Raw genomic sequence first — 27,473 nt, 5'->3', positions numbered from 1 at the left:
ATAACTTGTCCTGGAGAACAAGCCTAAACAGGTCTATTCAGAATCCAACCCAGGTCTATTCAGTCTGCCTTTCCTCCACAAAAGTAGCCTTCAGATGACACTTAATTTTTCCAGTTACCCTTTAGGCACCACGTCAAGATGGGGCTATTTCAGTACACCTGTGACTGGATGTAATTTCACTGCTATGCTTGTATTAGTTTACATGTATGTAATGCTGCTGTATAGATTTTTGGTGCATCCACATTAGGAATACTGCACATAGTCCTGGCTGCCTCATCTTAAAAAGGATATGATAGAGTTGGAATAAGTGCAGAAGAGGGCAACCAAAACTATGGAGCAGGAACACATTTCCTATGAGGAAAAAGTTTAAAGAGTTTGGAGGTTTTCAGTTTAGGGAAAAGTTTGCTAAGTAAGGAACATTACTATCACTGGCTTTCAAATAAGATTATGAATATTCATGAAATTGGTCCCTCAAAGATTATGGTTGAATGGGACCTCCACGTTCACAGGCAGTGTATATATGTATGATAATTGTCGGCGAACAACAGTTAGGTGAGGCTGCTGGAAGGCAGCAGCAGGGAGCAGTGGGGCAGAAGTATGCAGAGGCCTTTGTGATCCTGCTCTGAGTCTTCTGGAAATCTAGTCAGCCACTGTGGGGAGGAGGTGCTGGATGAGATGGACCATTGATCTGATACAGCAACATTTTTCTTATGTTCTTACTGTTTATTACTTCAGGAGATAGACAATTTATGATATGTTGTGAAAAAAGAAGTCTTAATAGTCACATGTGTGATAGGAGGCAGGGAGTAAATGAGCCTGTGGACCCCTCAAGTTCAACAATTCACCATGATTTGCAAATTAAACACATTAAAGACACGATACGGGAAAAAAGGTTCTCCTATATTTCTGTCATGTTTTCAAATCACAAGGCCCTCCATAACACAGCTTCATAAACAATGTTCCTGAGGAACTTAAATCCAAACACACACTGTAAAGTTTAATAATTTCCAAGTGCCTTTGAGTGTCACGTTAAGTACAGCTAGAAAGGAAAATTAGTTCAGTTTGATCATTCCAGCTGTATGTCAAAATTTCTTCCACACCACTGGACAACATGAAAGTACAACCAGCAGCTCCTGTCACCCTTGACTTAAGAACTTATGACAAGCTACCTCAGTGTAAAGTCTTGTTTAATACTGTCTGTATCATCACTGAGCTTAGAGTGCTACCTGCACTTTAACTTACCAGGATAGGTAACTGAGATTCCCCTCATATAGTCTTAATGTTATGTGATCAGCACCCAAAACTTACCGTAACCAAAAAACCCTTTTATGAATGCCACAGAGTAATCAATAATGTGCCTGCTTTCAGAAGAGTTTTTCTTTCTTCACTATAAAGTGAGAAAGTTGTACCTATATTTTAATAATCATCTATCAGCAGCAGCCAGAATAATCACTGCATTTCACAATGATTACAATTCCAGCCTTGGGAGTCACTTATGCTTTTGTTGAAACCACTTCAGATACAAAACCAGCAGAGGAAATATAGCCTGCCCCTACAGTGTGACAGTAAATACATTAATCTGATACGTACTCCAGAATGCTTAATTGCTATAAAAAACAGTGTCAATATCCCAGAGGGTAAATATCTTGCAGATTCAGGATGCCATTTTGGCAGAGGCTTTGTGACCCATTCAGTTCCACTGCGACGATTTACAGCCTCACAAGGATGAAATCTTAAGTATATATATATAAAAAAATCAGATTACAGCAGTCCCCTTGAATCCAAACAGACATGAAAGGGCATAAATGTTGTATATAAACAAATTATGCTTAAACACCTTAATTGACATGACTGTAAAGGCAATTGCCATAAATACATTTCTGAACACTCAAGGGATGTTATGTATGCCAAAGGGGACTTGGTGTTCTTTTTCTTGAACAAAAGCTGATCTACTGCATGGAAAAACAGCTCTAAAATCTAGAGCATTTTGAAACTCAGCCGGTGATATGATATAGAGGTCTTCTGGTCGAAGGAAAAAGTTTTAAAAATCACAAGCTCTTGGCATTATCAAAGCAGCTCTTTAAATCAGTCTTAGTAACTATCTATGAGTGTAAACCACAGACTAACTTTTCCACATGCTGTTTATAAGATTCTAAACCCATTCCCTTCCATTTTCAAAACCATGTCACTCTTTTCTGTATGTTTCAAATGCTGCCTGCCCTTTTACATTAGATCTGTGAGTTCTGAGACATAGTGCACAACTCTCACAAACTCACCATGTTTTCAGTGAATGACACTTCCATATCTTGCTCCATATAGAACTGCCAACTCCAGCTTGGAAAATTCCTGAACATTTAGGGCAGTGTATGGGGATAGAATTTGGAGAGAGGAAGAATGTAATGCCAGAGTCCACCATCCAAAGCTGCCATTTTCTCCAGGGATACTGATCTCTGTGGTCCGGAGATCAGCTGTAATTCTAAGAGAACTCCAGACGTCATCTGGAAGGTGGTAAACTTGATTCCACCACAAGCGTTCAATCACTACCCTTTGTTTACCTACTGAAAATTTTTCCTGGTGTGGACCACACTGCATGAGTGCCAGCTGCCTCTTAACTACGGAAAACTGCTCTGGTGCATGGCTTATTCCATCAGTCCAACTATCTTCACATTTTCTTTCTATGAAGCCTCTCCCTTGTATACTGTTCAACTGTAATTGCCAGAATTTCTGAATGCCTTAAATCCTTTAAAATTGTTATTTGAAGTAGATGGCATGACCAATTCAGTTTTGGGCTGAGTTATGAACCTCTAATCTACAATCCTAAACATGCTTAACTAAGTTGTTCACAAAAATCATGTCAGGACAAGTAAAGGTTTGCTATTATATTCTACCATTACAATTCTATGCAGAGTTTATTAATTTAAAGATTGGTTTGTGATTTAGAACTGCAATGTGGTCAGTCTTAAAATGATCCAAGAAGACCTTTAGATATCTTTCTAAAACAGTTGGGTTCCACAATAGTATCATTGCAGGGCTGCCAAACTCCCGCTGGGAGTGGGGGATCCTCCAGTTTGGGGGCCCCCAAATCACCAGCACAAAGTGGGCCACTGGGGGATCCCCATCCCCAAAGAGTTTCATTGTTGTGCCTGCCATGATAACATCATCACGCTGGGCATGCTCTAGCCTTCAGGTAAAAACTCTATGATACCATAGAGTTTTTACCCAGATACCAGAGCGTCCCCAGTGTGACAACGTCACTTCAAGGTGATGTCATTGCACCAGATGCTCTGTACGATAGAGAATTATTCCCCTCCCGGCTGAAACTAAGGTAAGACTTGGCAACCCTTTGACTTGGCCACAGCACTAGAATTACTTTAATAGCTACTATAGTCTATGAGATGTTAGTAGATGCCCTTTCACACAGTCTCAAGATTCCATAGATGTACCTGGACTCTTAAAATCCTCTAACATCCACTAGTCAAAGTACTATGTTTTCACATTTGCTTCCTACTGTTAAACTCATTTTTACTACAGATAAGAATGTAACAATAACATGATTTTAATTAATTTATACTGATATTGTGTGTCTTATAACTCGCCCTGAGCCCACTTGTGGGGAGGGCAGGATAAAAATCAAAGAAATAGATAGTGCCAAAAAGAAAAGCTTTTTAATGCTTTTATTTTTTCACCAGCACTCTATGGGCTTTTCCGCATGTTTATCAAATTCATTTGTACCTCACCTTTCTCTCCAAAGATGCTTACAGAATCCTTAGTTTTATCCTCACAACAATGATGTGACATGCTGATACTGTGTGACTGGCCCAAGATCATCCAGTTAGTTTCCATGGAACGAGTGGAGATTTGAACTCGGGTCTTGCAGATACTAATCCAACACTCTTAACCACCACACCATCCTGGCTCTTACTAATTTTCTTGGCAGTCAACCCAAAAGTATTGGAATAATTCTGGATGCGGTTTTTCTGCCTATCTGTGCTCCGTCTGCACCTTTATGGTTGTGGAATCAGTTTACTTTTTTCCAGCATGCGCCTTAAATAATCAAGATTTTCAAGAGAGGGTGATGTCATCCCTGTTGGTGTCATAGTGGCCCCTCTTTTCTATTTACATGTGCTTATAACAATATATTCATATCATGGTTGAATTAAAGATCTAAAATGAACAAATACTTAGGGATGAAGAGAAAGAGTTGGAGGGCTCCACTGACACATGCAAGGTTGTCGGGAGGCATTCCTGGGGCAGAGGGGCTATAGCTGCCTATTGGGAAGGGTTGATGCAAGACCCCATATCCATACCTATCTTTGTAGGGGGAAGCCTAAAAGGGGAGCAGCTCTGCCACCCATCTGTTTGTGAATCATATGTGAAGCACTATGTCTCTTTCACACCCTCACTGCTTTTTCTGGTGCGGGAAGTGGCCAGCCCCTTCCCATACTTTTGCATTAAGGCACTAAAATATCATAATATCATTATATAATTGTAATGACAGGTTTAGCAGACTTTCCAAATTTTCAGTTTTCTTTTTATAGTAAATTTCTAAATTTAAAGTAAATTTTCCCTCACATAGTTACAAGGAAACAGGCATATTTCCACATGGGAAAGGAGTTAAACCTTTTCTTTTGTGCTTGCTTATATCAATACAAGGAATGCATTTTTTTAAAATCAAAAACAAAACCTGAACAACACATCCAATTACCATGTTAGATTACATAGAGAAGCCATTGAAATCCATAAACATAAACACAATGTCAACAGAAGAAAGTTTTAAAATGAACAGGGCATGACCTCCTGTCCTGAAAAACACAAAATGCCCTACAGTTTACAACAGCACTACAGATAAGATTAGAATTTCAATAGCCAATCCATATACAGAAGTACTCCCTCAGGTAAGCTCCTCCATTAGCATGTCACAGCCCAGGAAACTCCCACAAGATGATTCAGCTCTACTCCACCTGCCTGAGTAGATATAAATTACCTGCCTTACAACTTCTTCTCAATTTGACCCAGAGAGAACTCCAGTTTTCTGGGTTACACCTCTGAGGATGCCAGTCACAGTTGCTGGCGAAGCATCAGGTCTCACAATGCCAAGATCACACAGCCTGGAAAATCTACAACCAAAAACAAAACCACTTGTCTTCTGGGACAAAGGTGGGTGGGAATGGGCTGGGCAAAGAAAACCTACAGAAACAAGAAAGAAGATTGGGATAAAAGTGGTCTGAAAAGAATTGGAAAAGGAGGAGGGGAGTGAACAAATTGAAAATTAAAGGCACAGAAATTTGGTGATAAACTGAAACAATATGGTGCCAGAACCAATGAAAATCCCCATATGAAATAGTCCTATGACTGAATGCAGTGGAATATAAAGGGACATAAAATATGCAGACAATTAGAATATGATATGCAGACAATTATATAAATTATATCAATTATATAGATAAAATATGCAAATTATATTAACCAAAAGGGAAAATAAAGCCTTATGAGAAATGAACATGATCCAGTGCACAGAATGCTGAGAACAATTAAGAGTCAGATAAAAGAAAAATGGGGATAGGGAAAATTAGCCTGCTCAAATCCCTGAGAATTTTGGAGGGGAAAATCTTGTGAGGACTTGAGGGACATTTTGTGACATAATATAATAAAATTGAAAAGTTTAGCTGTTAGGAATTAATATAGTTTTAAAATGTAAAATACTCAAGGGAAAGGTAAAATACTCAAGACAAAACAGGTGATTTCTGATTCTATTAAAATGCTGAATAATGGAAAACAAACAACTGTATAAGAATAAAACACTAACAATGATTAACAATCACAGAGATACTATAAAATATTTTATTGTTACAATTTAGAAAGAAATAAAATACCAGTAATAGTTAGAAACTACTGTAAAGAAAAATAGTTTTCATTCCATAGCAACGGTTGGTAGATTACCAAAAAAAGAATAAAGTCACTGTGATTTTTATGGGGCTCTAATTTGTGCAGTTTATACTTTAGAAGCCAGATGCAATAATGGCTTGTTAACTTTATTTTAACAAATGAACAACTATTATAGTTTTCTAATTGAGTTCTTTTAATTTTTTTTAAAAAGAGGGGAAGTTTACACAATAGAGGTTCTTTTTCTATTCCCAAATTAATTACTTTGAAATATCTCTCAGATTACATCAGTTTCTTACTCATGGTCACGTTGTAAGATGGCATCTATTGTATATCCTTAGTGATGCATTAAATTAGTTGTTTACATTATAAAGTCTAAACACAGGAGAATCTTTTGTGTGAGGTCTTCAAAGATTCCTTGTCTAATAAAGCCTCCCGAAACAAGTAAAGATGTCTTTTTTGTTTAGTTAATGCACCACTGGAGAACCTAAAGATGTGTAATCTTGTTGCCATCTATGCCTGAATGCAACAGTATATAAGGTGTTTCTATGAGAATTTGTACTTAAAAAAGAAAAAATACCTTAACACTAAATAGCTACTGAGCATTTTTGATAGCAGATTTTACAGAATTCGCATTTGTAAAAGTTTGTGAAAGATCATATATATGCAAAAGTGGCCCAATTTTAATATACCCTGTCTATATGCAAGTCTATATGCAGACTTAAATTGAACTCAATTGCCATTCTACTGACATAACTACTTTTATATCCGCAATCCTCAATATGCAATCACCAAGACACTTTTCAGAACAGTGTCACTGGCTTATAATCTTTGTATCTAATTTTAAGCATGATCCAAAAATGTAATGAAAAAATACACACAATGGGGCCATATACACATGGGGGAAATTTGCAGAACAATCCAATACATGCGAGTGACCGTTGTTCTTATCTGTATGCCATCATGCTGTCCAATGAACTATAGAAACTATCAAATTGGGCTGTCCTTGCAAGTTTGCTGGTGGCTGGCTCCCCACTAACAAGGTACCTTGTTTTGCCTGCCACAGCAATAGGAGAGGGAAAAGGGAAAAGCAGGAAAGCTGAGCAATGTGCAACCAAGGCTATTATTCTGGAGCATGGCTCCTGTACTCACACCTAGTTGGCAGCAAGTTAACAGGACAAAGAATGCCTTTTAGCCAACTGCTTAATTGGTTTCCAAAACGAGTCACCCAAATACTTCTGGGAAGCCCACAAGAACTGCATGAAAGCAACAGACATTTCATGCTGTGCCTCCATCAACTGGTATTTGGTATCATGCTGTCTCTCAGAGCTGAATTTCTAACTAGCTGAAATGACTAACAATTATTCATAAAGTGATCCTGCAGAAACAGGTCTGATCACCTTTAAGGCAAAGGAAACTAGTGGCTATCATCATCACATCCAGCAGCAGCAAATTCCTTGACTTAATTTTTATGGTGCTTTGTCCTATATGCACAGTCCTCTATTTGCTTCCTGGAAGCTACTGATACCTTCTCATGCTTCCCTGGTATGTTTAAAAACCATCTTGTGCACACAGAGCTTTCATTTATCTGATTGGGAACTATGAAGTCTCCATCACATATGCCCAGCGAAAGAGTTCCTGTTAACATAGAGATGTCAGGCAATCCACTACTTTTATTATTATTTTGCTCCGTTGTCTCCCATAATGTGTAAAGCATCGAAATAGTAAGAGACAGGAATATAGTACTGACTAGAATGGTAGCTGCATTTGATAAAACAATGCCACACCAAGCGTAGTACTTTGGAGCATGTTTGCTTAGCAGAAAACTTGAGGGGGCTAGGCTGGAGGGGGAGCAGATGGATCTAAGCCACCTGCCTACTCCCCCCACAGTGAGATTTCTTTATCTGCAGTTTAATTTTAAACATCAGCCTAAATTATGATGCTCCAAATTACATTGGCAGGAAGAATCTCCTAGCAACTTCTTTACTGGCCAGGTATGAATAACTGTGGAACAAATTGTATTCCAGCCACTCTCCCCTTTGCAATCTCAGTTCTTCCACTATGTCAACATGACAGGGAAAGAATGACACAGTTTGTGTGTTTTGTTATCACTCAGAGCCCCCCCCCCCTTCCAAAGGAATACTGTGCTGTTCCACAAAGAGAACTTCAAAGATTCCTTGTGCTGTGATATTTCTTGCTTGGGATTCATAATAACCATTAGTGCTAGATCAGCATAAATGGTAGCTGAGGACTGGAACCCACTACATAACTATTTCCAGCCTTCCCATTCCAGAATCATGGTGACTAAAGAGCAGCACAAGTATGGACTTCTCAACTTTTCCAAAGAAAGAAATAATGATAGTTAGTTCTCTAAAGACAGTGAAGACCACATGGTATTGGGTTATAAAGGTAACTCTGGATTAAAGTAAATCATGTGTGAAATAGCAACAAAAGTTATATGGAAAAAAGTTCTTGCAGTGGAATTTTTGATGTGATCCAAAGAGTACCCTGTAAAAATAAAGGATATAGGGAATACTACTATTTGTATGTGGTTGATAAGCTTTAAAATGTTATAAAAGTTGAAAAAAGGAAGTCGTCATGTGAGGGTTTCAGTGAGAAAACCCACACACATGCTCAGATTGCCTAAGGATGGACTGCACAGTTTTAGACTTTTAAGCTAGAAAATCAGTCTCAACAGCTGGATGATGAACATCATGATTAGACCACTGAAATCCACTGTATGTGGAATTGCCTTTGAGGAGTGTCCAGAACCTCCAATGGATGCAGATTGCTGCAGCCAGAATTCTGATTGGAGTGAGCTGTCATTCCAGTCTTTTTCCACCTATACTGGGTCTCAATTTGCTTCTGGACTCAATTCAAGGTGCCTTTAAAACTCTTCTACAGCTTGTGGCCAGCATACTATAAGGACAGCCACAGCAGTCATCTTTGGAGGCCATGTTTCCCTGCCATTGGAGTCTACATGGGCCTTCACTGTTGTGGCACCAAAATGATGGAATCTCTCTAAGGAGATTCATCTGACACCTTCTACAACTGGCTTTTGCCAGAGGATGAAACTTACCTGTTTTCTCTGGTATTCCCTCACTCAATCTTATTGACCCTCCTTCCATTCGAGTGTTTTATGTGTTATTGTTTATATACACCTGTGCTTAAAATCTTGTTTTAATGCTTTTATTGTTCTCCTCTGGAGACTGTAGGTTTGAGGGAAATGTGTCTTAAAATGTTTTATGTAAATAAATAAACATAATTAGGTAATGGACCAATAAACTGCTGGGTGTTAGCTAGAAACATGAAAACTGTCTAGGATGAGGCTACTGAAAGGACTCTACATTTATATGAACTTCCATGTGTTCCAAACTTCTAAGTGAAGGTCTAGCTACCAGAAACATGCTCTTCATGTTATTGCCTCTGGAACTATGGAACTATTTTTCTGATGCCAAATTTGTTACTGTTTAAGAACCAGGTTAACATATTCCTTTATTCCCTGGCATTTTTGGATTATTTAGTCCTCTCCTCCTCTTCAGGTGTTGGGATTCTTCTTCCTCTTTCCCTCTTCTTTCTGTGAAAGCCCCGCCTTTGCATTTCTTTTCCATCTTCTAAGAAAACCTGGAGCCTCATCATGTACTGAGAAAACTGTCAACAATCGAAAAGCACACTAGCTAACATATGTGTGCTCTTTGGTAAATAACTGTTGGCTCCATGCCATGAACTCTGGATGCTTATGGTTTATGGCATGGAGGCAACAATTATGAATTAGGGACCCACGAGAAATGCTACTCATTATAATCCTCAGAGATGGTCTAACAGGTGATAGACTCCAAGTGTGAGCAATGACTGTCCTGTTCCCCTTTCCCCCATTTCCCTTTATGGTGGATGGAGTGGTTAGTGACACAGCCAGAATGCATTGCCTCAAAAATTGCTTGCATTGAGTTCAGAGTAAGGGCAAATGGATGTTTTACTACTACACCTTTCCTAATAATGCCTTTTCCAAGGATCATCCCAGAGGCTCAGCAGCATTGCTAATGATGAGCTCTGTCTGCCTTTTGTGTCCTTGTTTGGGACATCAGAGCTTTTCCTGCCATGGCAGACAGGGATGCCACAGTTCAGTCTGGATATCACCCATGTTTTTGTGGCTGTCCCCATAGTATTAGCTGTCAATGGAGGGCATCAATGCCTAATGCTGCTGGGCTGGGTTCCATGACTGGGCTCTACCTACACTGTACCATAATATGAGATCACTGGATTATCTTGCACTTAATGTGGCCAGGTTGCAGCTGAGACTCTACTTGCTTTCATCTAGTCACACAGAAGCTATAGCTGATGCTATGGTGAGGTGGAAAGCTTCTTGTAGTCAAGAGCTGAGTCTCTTCTGTCACCTCCAAGCATATCTCAATTTGGCTGGGTGCTGTGGCCTATTGCTCTATAGCCTCAAGCAGGCAGCAGCTGGCTTTTTTCTTATCTTGTGCAGATATGGCATGTGCTGGAATACTCCCCACTCCAAAGGGACAAGGCTAGCATGTAGACAAAGTGCTGAGGTCTCTTCTGACCAAGGGCAGGGGGCAGAAGAGCATGGGAAGTTAATTGGAGGAAGGAAGAGGAAAAGAGACTTTCAAAAGGGTGATAATAATTGTTATTGTTATTATAAATACTGGTGTCACCAAACACAATTACAAGCTTATCTAAGATCCTGCTTAACACTACACGGGCAAACCTCATCTAGGAAAATTATCCCCCCCCCACAACATATAGATTATGTGCTGACTAAGAGTAGGCACTGTTATGAAGATCAAAGACTGTCCCATCAAGGAACCACTGCAGAAAGTACCAGAAAGGATTCTCAAAAAGGGTTTCTAGATCCAAATAAGGGAATCAACAATGTTATGCTATTTCCAAGATTAGAAACCCTCCTTATGTTTCACAGACTTATGATACTATGTAACAATTACATTTAACAGAAAGATGTTTGAATCAGACATATTAATTTTAAAAACAAGACAATTGAAAGCCCTATTGTGAAAATGTGAGCTAGAAAAGATCGCCACTGGAATGAAACATGAACATTTATTTAAGGTAAAATACTACTGTTTTGCATTCTTAACTAAACATTCATGAGATGACTTCAACTGTCACAAAATATATTGGTGTCAGAATCAAAGATATAGGATTAAATTAGCAGCTAAACAACAACAACAAAATCCCCAACATAAAAACAAACATATTATAAACCAGAAATGACAAGACTATAACATTAAAACAATCATCAAAGGAATAGAAGGATACTGTTTTCAGCTTTGGGAGTGGGCAAAATAGTAACAATCTCTTCTTCAGTATATATTCTGAATAAGTGAAGTGCAACTTAAATAGGATGTCATCACTGCTTCAGAACAAATTACATCCAAGACCAAATATATCTGCTTTTAAAAATTAACCACTAAATGAGGGCTACCACAGCCACACACAGATAATCCAACTGGTCAGATGCAAATCTTCTCATCTCAAGGTATTTTGGTCAACTGTATAATCCTGCCAAGTGATATTTTAGCACTTATCTGCTGTAGAATTTTTTTTACAAAATATGTAGTATAAAATGTAGCAGGTGGCAGTCCCTGGAATCCACCTGTGAGGGGGCACTACTTTTAAAAGCCACATGGAGATTAAAACTTTAACTAAATTTAAGCAAGGTGTTTACTACTGAAACATATTCTGCTTTATGCTGAATGCTCACTTAAAACATTCAATCCTGGTAAGGCACAACCCTCAATTTCTATTTGTTTGCTTGTCCCAGGTTCAAAATGAAACCCTATGCTTCCCAACCAATAAACAGCCAATGTGTTAAGACTTTTATTTAAAAATAATCTGAAGACTCTAGCTCTGATTAAATAAAGCATTATAGAATAGGCAACAGAAAACACTGGCACATCCCTATATATCAGTCCTATATAAGCATACATGTCATTCCTATTTTTAAAAATAGTTAAGAAAATAGGTAACATTCAACGCTTACCCAGAGCTTTGCTAAAACAGGAGAAAGCAGATTTCATTTGACTCCAAATTTGAGAATCAGCTTATATTGATGTTTACATAGACCAATTCACAATGTTACTACACCTTCTGATTTGTGCTTTCTGAAGCCATGATGTAAGATACCCCTGAGCAACCCAAAGAATAATTCCTGTAAACCCTGTTCCACTTGTTCTGGAATTTATTATGTACAAAAGTTATTTATTCATGTTATCCTTTAAGGCTGAAAATTGTTGTTAATTAGAACAGTGAAAAAATGCATGTTTGCAGATTTATATAATAATAATCTATATATTAGTATTAGTGATGCATGGCCCCCATCTGTAGATAGCTAAATCCATGGATCAGGGCTTCACAGACAATAAACAGATTTTTCAGCAAGTTTGGGAGATGTGCAGAAAAATCTGAAATGTTTAAATTTTCTCCAAAGTAAAAAAAAAAAAAGTGTTCTCTGCATATTTGCAGACAATTTACTTTGATTTTGTGGCGGCAGCTGTAGCAAGGGCCTGTGGCTTTGCTGTGGTGGATGCTGGGAACTGCTTGGGGTCTGGCTATGATGGGTGCTGAATGCAGCTTGGAGCCTTGCTGCAGTGCAGGATACCAGGTGCCATTTGGGATCTGATTGTGGCACACACCAGGAGCCACTGGCGGTTGGAGTGGCCCCCAAACACAGGGAAGGGGGGAAGGAAGTCTCAGTGAGCCTGCCCAGGGCAGCTGTGTGAGGGAGGAGAAGCCTCAGCATGCAATCCAAAAGCAGCATGAAAGGATATGGGGACTTGTCAGGAAAAGGGAAAGGGGGAAAATGTAAGGAGAATATAGCAGAAAATGATGTGCACCACAATTTTGATGGTTCCCTATCATGCAAGTGTGCCTGACCCAGTGGTTGGCGCTACTCAACTGTGCTCTAGTTTTCCTAAGTAGAGGTTGACCATGTGTGTGTGTGTGTGTGGGGGGGAACTAGAGAGACAGATAAAGGTAGGTTTGCTGTTTGGTGGGAAGGAGAGAGGCTTTGGGGGCTCTCAGGAAAGAAAAAGAGGAAATAGGGGTGGAGATATGAAAGGAGCGTTGCAAGTTTTTGTGAGTTCCCATTTGTAAAACCACACCCTCTGGCCTATTGTATCTGAAACATCTGAAACTGTGATTTGAAGTAAGAATCCACAACCTATGAATTAGAAACAATGTAACTCTTACATGGTATATGTTGTGGAATAGAAATCTATCCTTTGTTCAAAGCTCTTTATGATTATCTTTAACATGTTCCATATTGTCTTTCTCCCATCATGGACTTCAAGATGGTATATCTCCCATCAAGAGACCAATGAGAGCCAGACCTCCTTAGCTTCAGTTGTATCATTCAGCTTGCTGTATCATTTCCTTTCCAACCATAATCCTGGGTTTGAAACCAGTACGGCCAGAATGACTGTACAATATGCAATTGTTCAGAGCAAGCGCATGACGTAGACTGCGATTTCACTAAGCCAACAATTTGGAAAACTGAATGACAAGCAAGATTTTGGCAATTAGTCATTGTTTTCATAACAGTTGACAAGGTATTTATTATGTGTCAAATGCACAAATTATTGTGAATGTAAAGTGACCAAAGAAAAATAGTGTGCATTTCTGTGGGTGGAACAGGTTCAAATGCCATTTATATAATTAGTTGGGCAACTCAGCAATTTCACTGAACAAAAGTAAAACTGGTTACCAAATACCAGAATCCAGATCAGTTAGCATCAGAGCTGGAACTGGTAAGCATGTGAACTTACTGGGGAAGTAAGTTCACATGAAGAGAATAAAGAATATGTACTCAGAAAATATTTCAAGAACCATTTCCTTGTAAAGTTTAACACCTATGAAAAGTAAAATGTTTCTTAAGAAGTTAAAGAATATTGCACTTGGCTCTGTGTATGACAATGTACATTCATTAGAAAAGGGGGAAGCAGAGGAACGTATGTGCACAAGGGAAGGGGATTAATGGCAGGAGAACTTTACACTCATGGTGTACTGTGGAAGGGAAGAGAAGAGTGTGGTGAGAAACTGGATCAGCCCCTACACTTTAAATTGCCATGCTTTTCTTAGCAAAACTGTGAAAGAACTGGCAGAGCTAGAATCAGGAATACATAGATATGGTCACTGCTGCTATATGTGATGAAACAAAAGGAACAGATGTTGGTCCCCTGGTCAGCAATGTTTTTTTTAGCTGCAGAATACTTCCTCTCACCCAAGCTATTGGCTGCCTTTTCCTCAACAGGAAGAACTACTAATGCTTCCAGTTCAGATTGGGATTCTGTCTGAGCAGCAATATTTTCATTGACTGATTCCTGGCTTGACTCTTGGTTTCTGATTCCCAGAGTATGACCTCTAAATTCTGACCTCTATGACTTCAGGTTTCTGGGCCCTGATTTGCTGCTTGCTGTCTATGGCTTTCACAAATAAATGTATCAGAAAAAAATCCATGTGTACTGTGGTGTAATTACTAACCTACTAATCCAGGGGAAATTTTTCAGAATATTTATAGTGGAGCTATCCTATGACTCCTTCTGAATGTCCTTAAAAAAAAAAAGTCACACATGAAACAATCACCTTTTTGCATGCTAAATGACAGAAGGCTCTCTCTATCCCAACCTATTGTTCTTCAGGGAACTTATTAATATAATATAGTTATATATTATATAATATAGTTATATATTATATTGTAACTATATTAATATGTTACGAATGATCATTATTTTCTTTTCCAAATGTTTTGATCTTGGTTTGCTGAAGAACAGTAGTTACTTTTTTTTTGTTTAAAAAAAAACACCTTTCTATTTCTGATATAATGTCATTTTTAACACTATTTCCCAAAATGCAGGGTGAGCCCTCTGATATTTATTTCTGTCTCAGTAAATCCTATTCTTTGCATTACTGTGGCTATGATCTGATAACCAGCATTATATTCCCTATTAAATGCTCTTCCTCAGAGACAAAATACTCCATTGTATGTCTTGCAAAGAGATCCTAGGGAGAACCTTCACCCATCCCCATAATGCAATGAGCCAGCTCATCGTCATGGAGAAGTGCAACACGAAGTTCAGTTACAGCAACCCACTCACATCCACGCAAACCTAGTTAAAAAGATCAGCCAACAAGCAACAATGATATATGTCATATCTGTTAGGGTCCTAAACAACTGATCCTTCTAAACAATATTTGATTTAGTAGGCATCATTAAATATTGTTCATAAAGTAGTTCTTGTAAACTTTCATGTTACACAGTGCTCTTTGGAAATGGCAGACAGCCAACCTACGTTGTTCTGCTGGCAATTAATTCTTGTGCAATGTACTTATATAACTGCTGTAAGAAAGCTAGCAACTGAAATAGTCCAAGCTAGTATGTCCAAGGGTGGAAGAAGATGGTGCCTCAAACCACAAGGTTTTCTTATTCTCCTATTAAAGTCTTCACCATAAGCAGAGTTCTCTTACCTAATATACTGGAGCAGGAGGAAAGAACCCTATTGTATAGGGATGCCAAGTTCCCTCTGGGCACCAGTGGGGGATGGGGGAGTTGCAGGATGCAGGCTGGGAAACTCCTGGAGATTTAGGAATGAAGGCTGAGGAGGACAGGGACCTCAGTCAGTACAATACCACAGCGTCTTCCCTCCAAAGCATCAATTTTTCCAAGGGAAATTGATCTCTGTAGTCTGGAGATAAGGTATAAGGACATGGGGATCTAGGAGATCCCCATGTCCCACCTGGAGTGTGGCATCCCTGCAACTGTGAATCAGTACGCTACACTGAAGCACATAGAATTTAGTTAACTAAAACTCTGAAATGTTATACCTTTGTTTGCAAAGTTTTCTGAGATACTTTTCAACAAATCTTCTGAGCAAAAAACTATAGAAACTGGTGATTTGACTTCTGCCAATTTGACTTCTGCCAATTCTCCACTGCAACATACTTTGCATGGTCTCCAGTGCAAAGGAACACACGCAACTATAAACCAAGCTGTATAAATGAAGCATTCTTTGCCCATTTTGAGGAACTTGAAATAATAATAATACATTTTATTTACAATACATTATAATACTTAACAACTTAATAATATACAGGCCCAGTACTACAATGAGGAAAATGCATGAGAACTCTAACCAAAACACTAAGGATGCTAACGAGAGACACATCCTGCACTACCTTATGTATCCTTTTCTCTTGTAAGGCACAATATGTTATGAATGATCATTATTCTGTGCATTACCCAATCCTCTCTACGTGGGGCTACCCTTGATTCTGCTCTGAAAACTCCAGTGGGTGTAGAACGCATTGAGACCTATGTGGGCACGGATGCATCTGCTGCTGTATGAACTGCACTGGCTACCTCTTGAGTACTGGATCAGCTTCAAGGTGTTGGTACTCAACTTTAAGGCCCTTTACAGTCAGGGGCCTGCATATCTGTGGGACTACCTCTCCTCATATGAGCCCCGCCCCCCCAATTCTGAGGTCTGCTTCATAACATCTCCTTGTGGTCCCTGGGCCTAAGGACTCCTAACTGGCTTCAACAAGGGCCAGGGCTTTTTCGGTCTGGGCCCTTACCTGGTAGAATGAGCTCCATCTGGAGATTCAATCCCTGCGAGACTTGACAAAGTTCCACAGGGCTTGCAAGATGGAGCTCTTCTGACAGGCTTTTAACTGATCTGGCAGGCATCCTTTTTTTGAATGTCATCGTTTCTCCCCACCATCATGGTGGTTGTATAGAGAACATAAGAACATAAGAGAAGCCATGTTGGATCAGGTCAATGGCCCATCCAGTCCAACACTCTGTGTCACACAGTGGCAAAAAATGTTATATATACACACACACTGTGGCTAATAGCCACTGATGGACCTCTGCTCCATATTTTTATCTAAACCCCACTTGAAGGTGGCTATGCTTGTGGCCGCCACCACCTCCTGTGGCAGTGAATTCCACATGTTAATCACCCTTTGGGTGAAGAAGTACTTCCTTTTATCCATTTTAACCTGTCTGCTCAGCAATTTCATCGAATGCCCACGAGTTCTTGTATTGTGAGAAAGGGAGAAAAGTACTTCTTTCTCTACTTTCTCCATCCCATGCATTATCTTGTAAACCTCTATCATGTCACCCTGCAGTCAACGTTTCTCCAAGCTAAAGAGTCCCAAGCGTTTCAACCTTTCTTCATAGGCAAAGTGTTCCAGCCCTTTAATCATTCTAGTTGCCCTTTTCTGGACTTTTTCCAATGCTATAATATCCTTTTTGAGGTGCGGCGACCAGAACTGCACACCGTTCTCCAAATGAGACCGCACCATCGATTTATACAGGGGCATTATGATACTGGCTGATTTGTTTTCAATTCCCTTCCTAATAATTCCCAGCATGGCGTTGGCCTTTTTTATTGCAAACGCACACTGTCTTGACATTTTCAGTGAGTTATCTACCACGACCCCAAAATCTCTCTCTTGGTCAGTCTCTGCCAGTTCACACCCCATCAACTTGTATTTGTAACTGGGATTCAACAAGTCATGGGTCTACATGCTGTTGTATGTTTGCCACCTGTCTGAAATAGTGTCTTTTTTTCTGAATATACTGATCTGATCTTATAGTAATTGTTTTATGAGGTTTAAATCTTGATGTTTGTTTTTATTGATGTAAGTCACCCTGAGCCCGCTTGTGGGATAGCGTGGGGTATAAATTAATTTTTTTTTTTAAAAAAATTAAATTAAATCCTGACTTCACATCATAAACTGCTGTCAACTGACACAGAGTGATGTGCTGTGTGGTGATACTAATCACTCACTGACTTTACCTAAATATTATTACAAAAGTTAAGGGATACATCCACAGTATTCCAGTGTTTCTCTTTTAGAATTGTGTATCAGTAAAATTATTTGTATTGACATAATCAAAATAGGGATATTGGCTATATATCATTACATATGCTTTACCCATTTTCACTATATTTTATTGTATTCCTTTTTCCTGTGGCAAACTAGAATGATGTTTACATGTTAAAAAGTAAATTAGGTGGACATGAACTGCTCTACATACTTCTTGTCAGCAGAGCACAACACGCTTTTGCGGGGGGCGGGGAGGGTTTACCAGGAGAGGTGGTCCCAAAGATACATGCATCTCTGGCAGTTCAAGGCCTTAAAGGTTATCATCATAACCTTGAACCTGATCCAGTACTCCACTGGAAGCCAGTGCAACTCACAGAGTACAGGAGGGTTATGTGTTGTGCACACAGTCCCCATAAGGACTCATGCTGCCACACTCTGGATTAGTTGAAATTTCCAAGTCAGACTCAAGAGTAGCCCTACATAGAGAGAGTTACAGTAGTCCAATTGGGAGGTGACTGTTACATGGATTACAGTGGCTATGTCAGGGCAAGAAAGGCAGGTGGCCAGTTGCCTGACTAGGTGCAGCTAGAAAAACACCAACCTGGCAACATTTGCAATCTGGGCCTGCACTGATAAGGAGGAGTCCAAGATCACAGCCAGGCTCTTGAGAATTGGAGCTGGTGTCAAGGGCACACCATCAAGAGCTGGGAGACAACATACCAACCCTGAATACTCCCTCCCCAGTCACAGAATTCCATCTTAGTTGAATTCAGTCTCAGCTGGTTCTGCTTAAACCACTTCACCATGGCCTCCAAGCACTCAGCCAGATTTGCTGGGACAGTATTTGGCCAGCCACTCACCAACAGATATAGCTATGTGTCATCAGCGTACTGGTGACGGTCCAGCTCAAAACTCTGTACCAGTTGGGCAACAGGGTGCAAGTAGATGTTAAATAACACTGGAGAGAGGACTGCCCCCTGAGGAACCCTGCACACTAGCTCCTGTGACAACCAAAACATATAACTTTCAGTTTTTCCTTAAGATTAATGGAGAATCAGGAACTAAATAATCAAGATTGCCCCCCTTTCTGAATAACAAATTTATTCCATGTTTTAATGACAACATAGGCATTTGTTGCAATACAAATCTAATGTATTGTGAGGCATTGTAAATGCAATTTTGGATATAGTTGCAGAGATTAATACTTTACATGAAATGCAAGGTTAGGCAACTCTGTATATACCTGGTCATGGCTGGTTTCAATGGAGTTTCCAAAACCATGGAAAGTCTTCTGTAAAGGAGACAGTGTCAAACAGGTCATGCACTCTTTGCCATTCTGTCTGTCGCTGTACTGTACCTATAACAGAATAATTCATCATCTGTTAAAACTCAAAGCTATTAAAGAGAGTAATTCTAACACCAGATGCAAAAAGCTTTTAAATAAAATCAGATAACAGATTGGTCTATCTCCACTTCAGTATAAGGGAAAACTAGCAATTCTAATGCTTGAATAAAGAATGAGCTACGCTGAGAATGTCACTGAACCACAGTTGCAGGAGAAGAATAAGATTCAACAGTGCTAGCTCATCTGTGGGAAATCTATGTCCATCAATTGTCACATTTAATACTAGAACTCTGGGTGGCAAATATTTTTCTGATTCGCCACTTTGAATAGGCTGTAGGGTTAACAGTTCCAAAACTCAACACCTTCACTAAGATCAGTCTTCCAGAAAATCTAACCACTGCTCCCAGCTTGCCAAAAAATGATCTGAGAGACTTGACAATCTACAGAATTAATGCCACAATGAATATGCTACAGAAGACATGAAATCTGAAAAGTAGGTGGGAGCAAATTACAAGACAAAAAGGGGGAAGCAAAATCACCCTGAAGACTCCTGAGAGCCCAGAGTGTGCTTGAAGATTTTGAGGAATTTCCACACTATTTCCCCTCTTGTAGTTCCCTGAGGGCCCCATTGTGTCCTTGATAATACCAAAAGCTGGTCTACCTGCCTACAGAAGAGATCTCCCGTGTATATCTGTATTGTGATTTTAAAAATAACATGTATGATATCATTATTTCACTCAACATTTGATACAAGTTTTCTAGCTACTTTCACATATTGTTTATACCTATACATCAAGCAGGCCTGCTAAATTTAGTAATTGTTTACCAGATAAACCTTACTGCTAACTGAGAAAACAAACAGAAAATCCCCTTACACACAATAGCTTAATTTTGAAGAAGCAAAACCTGATCTGATACTTGATATTTTCTATTTATCAACAATTAACATTACAAAAATGTTTCAGGAACTTAGAAGTGTAGCACGTTGCAGCCACAGCCCTAGTATTTAGCAGTGTTCTGTAACAAACTATATTTTCTTGACCTTTCCAGTTATCACATGCAAAAAAGTATCCTTTGTGACAGACATATCAGGATTTTTCAGTGAACAAAATTTGCTAGTTTACATAACCAGAGGCTATAGCATTTCAGTGAAACTCAGTCTGATTGTTTGCATGTTTCTCATAATGAACTCCCCCAGCATTTAACAGGGCTTATTTGCAGGCAAGCAGAATATGAAGCTGCCTGATACTGACCATTTTTACACAAGTGCAAACCTCTGTATCAGCATTTTTAAATAATCTTTGTAAAACTTTCTCCACAACTTTTTGACTCTCCAGTAGAAGATCCGAATTTAATGCCCCATTACCCTGAGTTTTCCAAATTCACTTTTTTAGCATGTTTTCCCCCTTTGAATCTGAACTTGTTTTTCAGTGAGAAATTCCTGACTTTGAATTTTGCTTCCTGCTGCCCTTTTGTGTCATATTGTATGTTCACACTGCTTCTCACCTCCCCTTAAGCTGTCCCCTAAGTGATCCGCTAATTTTTAAAAGTGTAATGTTTGATTGTGTTACAACACATTTTTTCCCATTATAATATAGCAATGTTGTAACATTGGGACAAAACTGGCAGTGAAGTTTCACGTAGTCTTCTTAGTGCAATTTCAAGTTCTTTTTGTCACCTCGTGCTTGAATTGTTGTGCTTGTCACCTCATGCTTGTATTGTATTCAGGCCTTGGATTCAGCAGGAGCTCACAGGAGCATAGCTCCTGAACCTTTCTGAGGGTTCCCCCTCCTCCTCCCCACTTTGTCCACCGAATAGCAGGTGCAGCTGCATAAAAATCCCTGGATGAGCTCAACCACCTTTCTACAAAGCGACCCCTGATTGTTTTGTTTCTTCATTGTCCCCCCCCTTTCCCTCTAGCTCCCGGTGCGTTTTCAATGATAGCTCAGTCTTTCAAACATCTAAAAATAATGGAATTATATAAATGATATGATCATCATGGAAACTCAACATGCACAGTGTTTCCATTTAGCATGTTCCATAACTACTGAATACCGTTATGAATTGGTGTATGCAGTTCCACAATTGCAAATGGAATACTATTTTCCTTAGTATTTTATGGGACCAGCCATTTCCTCAGTTGGCAACTGAGAAGGAGCAGGGGACCTTTGAAATGGCAGCAACCATGCTGTTCCCCATGATACACCCAGCCTTCGTACAATGTTAAGATGTTATAACATCACTACATATGCAAAAAAGGAAGTTCTGTTGCTAATGAAGTACATGACAACAAATTTAGCGTGCTTCATAATTACTGTTTATTGAATATAAACTGTAGCATCTAGTTCAACAATCGCCAGCCATTTTTTTGCTTGGAGACCAAGGAGGAGCGAGGGACCTTTAAAAAACAATGCCTTTTAAAAACAATGTTATAAAATTGCTGCATTTCTGCAAAAAAAGAGAGGAACTTCCATCAATGACCAAAGTACATGATAACACGGCTGCACATCCCCTTTTCAGAACACACAGGGAGGGTTGGATTAAGAAGAAATCTCCCCAAATAAATGACAGTATTGCGGGGGGGGGGGGGGGGGGAGAAGGCTTGGCAATATAGGTGAAGTAACATGGGAAAAGAGACAGCAAAAAGAAATGACAATAGTTGCAAGAGTGGAGGGGGAGGAATGACAGTAGCCATGGCTGAAATAGCAAAAAAGAGACAGTAACAGACAAATAATGACAGTGTATGTGGGGAGGGGGAGACAATGATGAAGTGACTGGAATGGCTCCCCCCTCGCCCCAAGCTCCTCGTGGGTTTCCACTAGGTACGAATATAGTTTACCCTTCCAAACTGGGGCAGAATATCAGCTTGCAAATTGTGACTATGTACTTAAATCAGTAAATGTGCTTAGCTACCAGATACCTGATTCTGGAATTATTATGCCTAACTAATGGACCACAAACCCGTCTACAGCTGTGTTACCCAACTGCGGTTCCCAGGAATGTCACTTCTGTTTCTTCAGATTTCTGAATAATTCCACCTCTCAAAAGTCTGTGTATCTGGATCTAGGTTTGCTGCTCTTCACTCTTCCCTCTATATACTCCTTTGCTTCCTATTACTTTTATTTGCTCAGTATTGCCTCTGTGTCTTCCTAAGACTATTCAGCATCTGTCCCATTGATTCTGTGCAACAAAAACTTTTTCACGAAGACAACACAACGGTGGATAAAAACCCTCTCAAATGCTAGAGCATCTAATGCAACATGTGTGGTTGACTACCCCAGCTCTTCAAATAAGGCTGGCTTTCCTTTCCTAAGAAAACCATCCCATCAGAAACGTTAAAAAAAGATTTGTAGGTGAAGGGTTTCAGCCATTACTGTTCTTAGGAAGTAGCCTTTTATTATTTATTGCCAGTGGCTGTAAATAATTAAAATTTATGCACTCTATTGGAAAATGCATTAGCCTTCCATTAACCAGATACCAATGAGATTACAAAAAGCTCATTTATGTGAAGAAATTTTCCCACACCATGGCTTTGCTACTCACAGTTTGAAAACACATTTCTGTCTGGTTAAATGCTTTCTTCCTTTAACATTTATTAGCTTTAAAAAATTATTTTAAAAGTCATGGGTGACAGTGGAGTTCATGTATCCAGCCCCTGAAACGTCCCCTGTATGATTCAAAGCACCAGCAGGAGTTTCAGAAGGCTAGACAGAAATAAACTGGTAATAAAATGCCCCCGTGTCCTTCGATGCACAAATCTCATCAACTGACAGGTCTGTGCCATTTACTAAGAAAAGAAGGAAAAGGGCTTCTTTAAAATGTCTCTCTCATAAAGGATATGAGAAACCTATCTCAAAAAATAATTGCTTATTTCATGTAGCTCTAGTTGTTAACTGATGCAAGGCAAGTCTGGACACAGAATCAACATATACAAATTCACTTGGTGTTGTCACAGTTTTAGGGGGACTAATGGAGCAGCTCACAATACAAAAGATTAACTCCATACAGAGGTTCACAGACAAGAGAAAATGGTGATGAACTAATGACATGTTAACATGGTGCCCTAAGATGTGAGCAAAACTTGATGGTTTTACCATACAGTTTTGCCTAAATCCTAGAAATTCACAATGATGTCATGCCTGCAGCATAATGTTACTTCTAGGTATTTGCCAGAAGTGATGTTTCACCTATGGCATATTGCCTTTTGTGAAGAAGAAGAAGAAGACGACAACATCCTCCTGCTAGCCTTCAGCAGGCAATGAATAGGGTGAGTGGAAGTCCCACTGAAATGAGACACCTGGTCTCCCTAACTCTGCAATGTACATGCCAGCGTCATGCAATGTACATGGCATCAGCAAATGTTGCCTATATGTAAGTATAAGATTGTGCAGTGCAGTAAAATGACACAGGGTTGTTATGAGACAGTGAAATAAAGAAATTACAACTCCTAATACATTTTGTTAATTTAATTATGGCAGCGTATTTGCTTTCTCTAAGTCACTGCACCTCAGCTCTACGTAATACCTTGGTCAGTACATATCATACAGCATACGTTTCTGTGTATATGACAAAGGCACACTTCTCCAGCTCCATCCTGCATTATTGCTCAAGTTTTAATAAATCATACACTACTAACTTTGTTAATTATCACACAAGTTTATAGACTATGGCCACAAATTTGTGCATTTATCCTTTCTTATATTTCAGTGGACATTAAATGTGCTACAAGAACAGTGGGATTGAAAATTGCAAAACAAGTCATAAAGACACCAAGACAAACTACTTGTATTTGATTGTACAAAAATACAAGCAAAGAAAAAAAAACCCTATTCTGAATTGATGTAACATCACATTAAAATGGCTGTTTTATTTTTTAAAAAACTTGTTTCCTGCAATGCTGGAGTTTCTTGATCTATGGCACAACTAAATATAGCATTTTACTAATCTCACTGGGGAGCTGGCTAACTGCTCACCCCCTGTGGAACAAATCTAAGGAGTACATGAAAAACACCCACATTTAACCAAGACCCCTTGCTAGATCATTAAGCTCAGATAAAGGCCTGTGATATATAACACAATCATTGTGTCAAGAAAACATATGTTTGATTAGTACGCCTCAGGTTCATTAATCGCTGTGTCTGCTTCACAGTGGTGGGCAGAGTTTCCATTGTAGCTACTGCACAGGGGGAAGATACTCAACAGCTAAAAGACTGACAGCTCCATTCAATATCGGGAAACATTCAAAACATGATCTGTCCTTGAAGAATCTATAAACTTATTTTTAAAAGTCATTACTACATAGCACAGAGCTTCTCACTACACAGAATACAGTATCTACATCAGTTATATGTAAAAAAAACAAAACCCAAGTAATGATAAGTTTAAGATTGCTTTTCATAAAATATAATGTCATAAAATATAATGCCAGGTAGCAGAGATATAAACTTTATAAAGGACAGAAACACAATCAAATATGTTTTAAACTTAAAATACAAACATGCTTAAAACTCTTGTAATATTTTGTTTAAAATGGAAAAGTGGTAGAATAGTGGGATTTGGCAATGCAATTAAAAAAAACATTAAGAAAAAGCACAAGGATCACAGCAGAAACTAAAAATACAAAATGCTTTCCCTAGGAAAACATGAAATGGCTGAGCACTGCAAGCTTCTCCTCCCCACTTCATGTACTCAGATTGGCAATGGATCTCCAGTGTAATTTCCCCCTTTGGCTGTGGGTTCCCATGGTAGAGTTCACACTAAGTAGCAGTCTTCATGTCCATTCTGCAGAGACAAGGTGCTCAAAGCATCAACTCTTTATTTGCAAGGACACAACTCCAGGAAGCAACAGCTTCAGCTGGCCATAGGAACTTAGAAGTGAAACACACTGCAGCACAAAATTACAAGGAAAACATGGAATAGATTTTCTTTAATGGAAAATCCACTCTGCATTTTCTTTGCAGCTTTACTTCCTGCTGCAGTTGGCAAAGACAAGGTGGAAACAGCAGGAAACTTCAGCAGCCTTGGAGCTTCAAAAAGTGAGGACAGGAGTGGGGGAGAGAGAAGAGCCCCATGGTCCTGATTAAAGCCTTGGGAAAGCCGGTTCTGGCCCACAGGCCGAACATTTGACACACTTGCTTTAGGCTTTTTCTTTTTTATGGAGTAAATAAATAAATGTTCTTTATGCCAGGTATTACTTGCTTAAAATAAATTAAATTTGGCCAATTTCTCAGATCTGCATGCCCCTCCCAAACTGATTTCCCCCATGAAATCTGAGCTTGGCAGAAATCAGAGAATAAAAAACAAATTTTGGTTTGTTTTTTAAACCAAGACCATTTGGTTCAGAGCTTGGTGATATCATTAGTTGGGTGAAAAATTAATCTGGCTCCCGGATCTAGTTTGTCAAGGCCTGCCATACATAAGAGAAGTCATGTTGGAAGTTACATAAGAGAAGTCATGTTGGATCAGGCCAATGGCCCATCCAGTCCAACACTCTGTGTCACACAGTGGCAAAAAAAACCCCAGGCACCATCAGAAGGTCCATTAGTCCTCTCAATATGCCACAATGGATGTAAAAAGGGATTAACATTAAATGCACAAAAACTGCCTTATACCAAGTCAGAAGTTGTTATTTCAGTGTCAGTATTATCAATTTGGACTGGCAACAGTATTATCTATTCTGACTGTGACAAGGTGACCGCTTTATTAGGCACCCCTCTATAAAATGATCACCGTGCTGTTGTCTCAGTTTTCAAATCTTCCCCTTCAGAAAGGCACACTTAAATAGTGTTTTATTTATCAAAGATTTCAGGTTTTCACGGCTGGTAACATCATTAGGGTTTGTAGAATCTTTCGGGCTCAAGTGCCGTGTTCTACTGGAGAAAGTTTTCCTTCCAGACGAAACGAAACGTACTCAGCTGTATCCCTTTAAGACTAGGGTTTTTCTACTAGACCCTATTCTCTGGCAAGTTCATTATTATCTTCTCTTTAAGATAAATAACCTGGGCTTTTGCCGTGTGTAGGGCCTTTCAAAGTTGCTTCAAACCATTTGCCAAGTCCTTATCTTCCAGATGGGCAGTCTTTTCACACTGGATATTAAGCTTAAAATTGGAAGACTAATTTCCCTCGCAAGCTGTGTTTCTTTGTTTCAAAGACAGAGATTGTTTATCCTTCAGACCCTCTCCTTTTCCCAAAGCCACACTACACTGAGAATGAAACGTCTGGAAGGAAAACTTTCTCCAGTAGAACACGGCACTTGAGCCCGAAAGATTCTACAAACCCTAATAATGTTTTACTTATCTGAACAAACCGGCAGGGAAGGGAATCAATATTTATATAGTGTTTGGGATTTGGAATTGGTAGACAGACAGTTAAATATAATCACAGAACTACATCTTATGTTGCTGAATACACAAGAGATGTTTTTAGACTTAGGGCTGTTTGGTTTTCACTGAAGGTTTTACAGACGTTACACTGCTTTTTCTTAGAGAATACTTGATACAAATTTCCTTTTGAATTTCACACTTGTTAGTCACACAGCCTTGAAAATGTACTCAGCTATATCCCTTTGTTTAAGACTAGGGTTTTTCTACTAGACCCTATTCTCTGGCAAGTTCATTATTATCTTCTCTTTAAGATAAATAACCTGGGCTTTTGCCGTGTTTAGGGCCTTTCAAAGTTGCTTCAAACCATTTGCCAAGTCCTTATCTTCCAGATGGGCAGTCTTTTCACACTGGATATTAAGCTTAAAACTGGAAGACCAATTTCCCTCGCAAGCTGTGTTCCTTTGTTTCACAGACAGAGATTGTTTATCCTTCAGACCCTCTCCTTTTCCCAAAGCCACACTACACTGGCTGTGAAACAGACTCTGCTTTTTAGACTCTTCTCACACTCAAGAGTCTCAACAAGTCACCACTCTCTTCTCTGTACACTTTCCAACTCCTCGACTGCCTGTCATCCTCTTCTTGACAGTTAGCTGCAGTTCCCCAGAGTGAGTTCCAGGTCAGCCAACTCCCTCTCTTCTAAGCAGTACTGCCTTTAAGCATGCCTCTGCTTGCTGTCTGTCACAGTATCAGAGGTCTTTCAGATCACCTAACATGATCCCTTAATTGGAGGTGTCAGGGATTAAACCTGAGACATGCGAAGCAGATGGTATACAACTGTTTCATGGCCCTACCCTAAAGTTCAGGCACTATGAGAAATCTTTTAATTAGAGTTAGCCTGATCATCTTAAGATCCTTTTCACTGAGCACAAGAGCCAGGGTTTCTGGAGCATGGGGGGGGGGGGGGGATTATTGGTGAATAAAGGTTTAATATAATAATCTCTCATAATCTCAAAGATCTGCATTCCAGCAGAGTATGAAAGAATGTATCAATC

The 27,473-nt window shown here is 39.3% G+C and overlaps 1 protein-coding gene across 2 annotated transcripts in view; it reads right to left on the bottom strand.

The window, feature by feature from the left end:
- STAU2 (staufen double-stranded RNA binding protein 2) overlaps positions 1-27,473 on the bottom strand; it is a 228,102-nt gene that overhangs the window by 61,990 nt on the left and 138,639 nt on the right. Inside the window, exon 13 of one of the 2 annotated variants that reach the window (XM_060243645.1) lies at positions 18,998-19,105. In XM_060243645.1, the coding sequence (XP_060099628.1) occupies positions 18,998-19,105 (108 nt within the window). Of the gene's footprint in view, positions 1-18,997; positions 19,112-27,473 lie in introns of both variants that reach the window. The other variant, XM_060243644.1, reaches the window with a different exon arrangement.

The sequence above is a fragment of the Heteronotia binoei genome, chromosome 7 (assembly GCF_032191835.1).
Source record: "Heteronotia binoei isolate CCM8104 ecotype False Entrance Well chromosome 7, APGP_CSIRO_Hbin_v1, whole genome shotgun sequence".
Lineage (NCBI taxonomy): Eukaryota > Metazoa > Chordata > Lepidosauria > Squamata > Gekkonidae > Heteronotia > Heteronotia binoei.
This window is presented reverse-complemented; position numbering and strand designations above follow the sequence as displayed.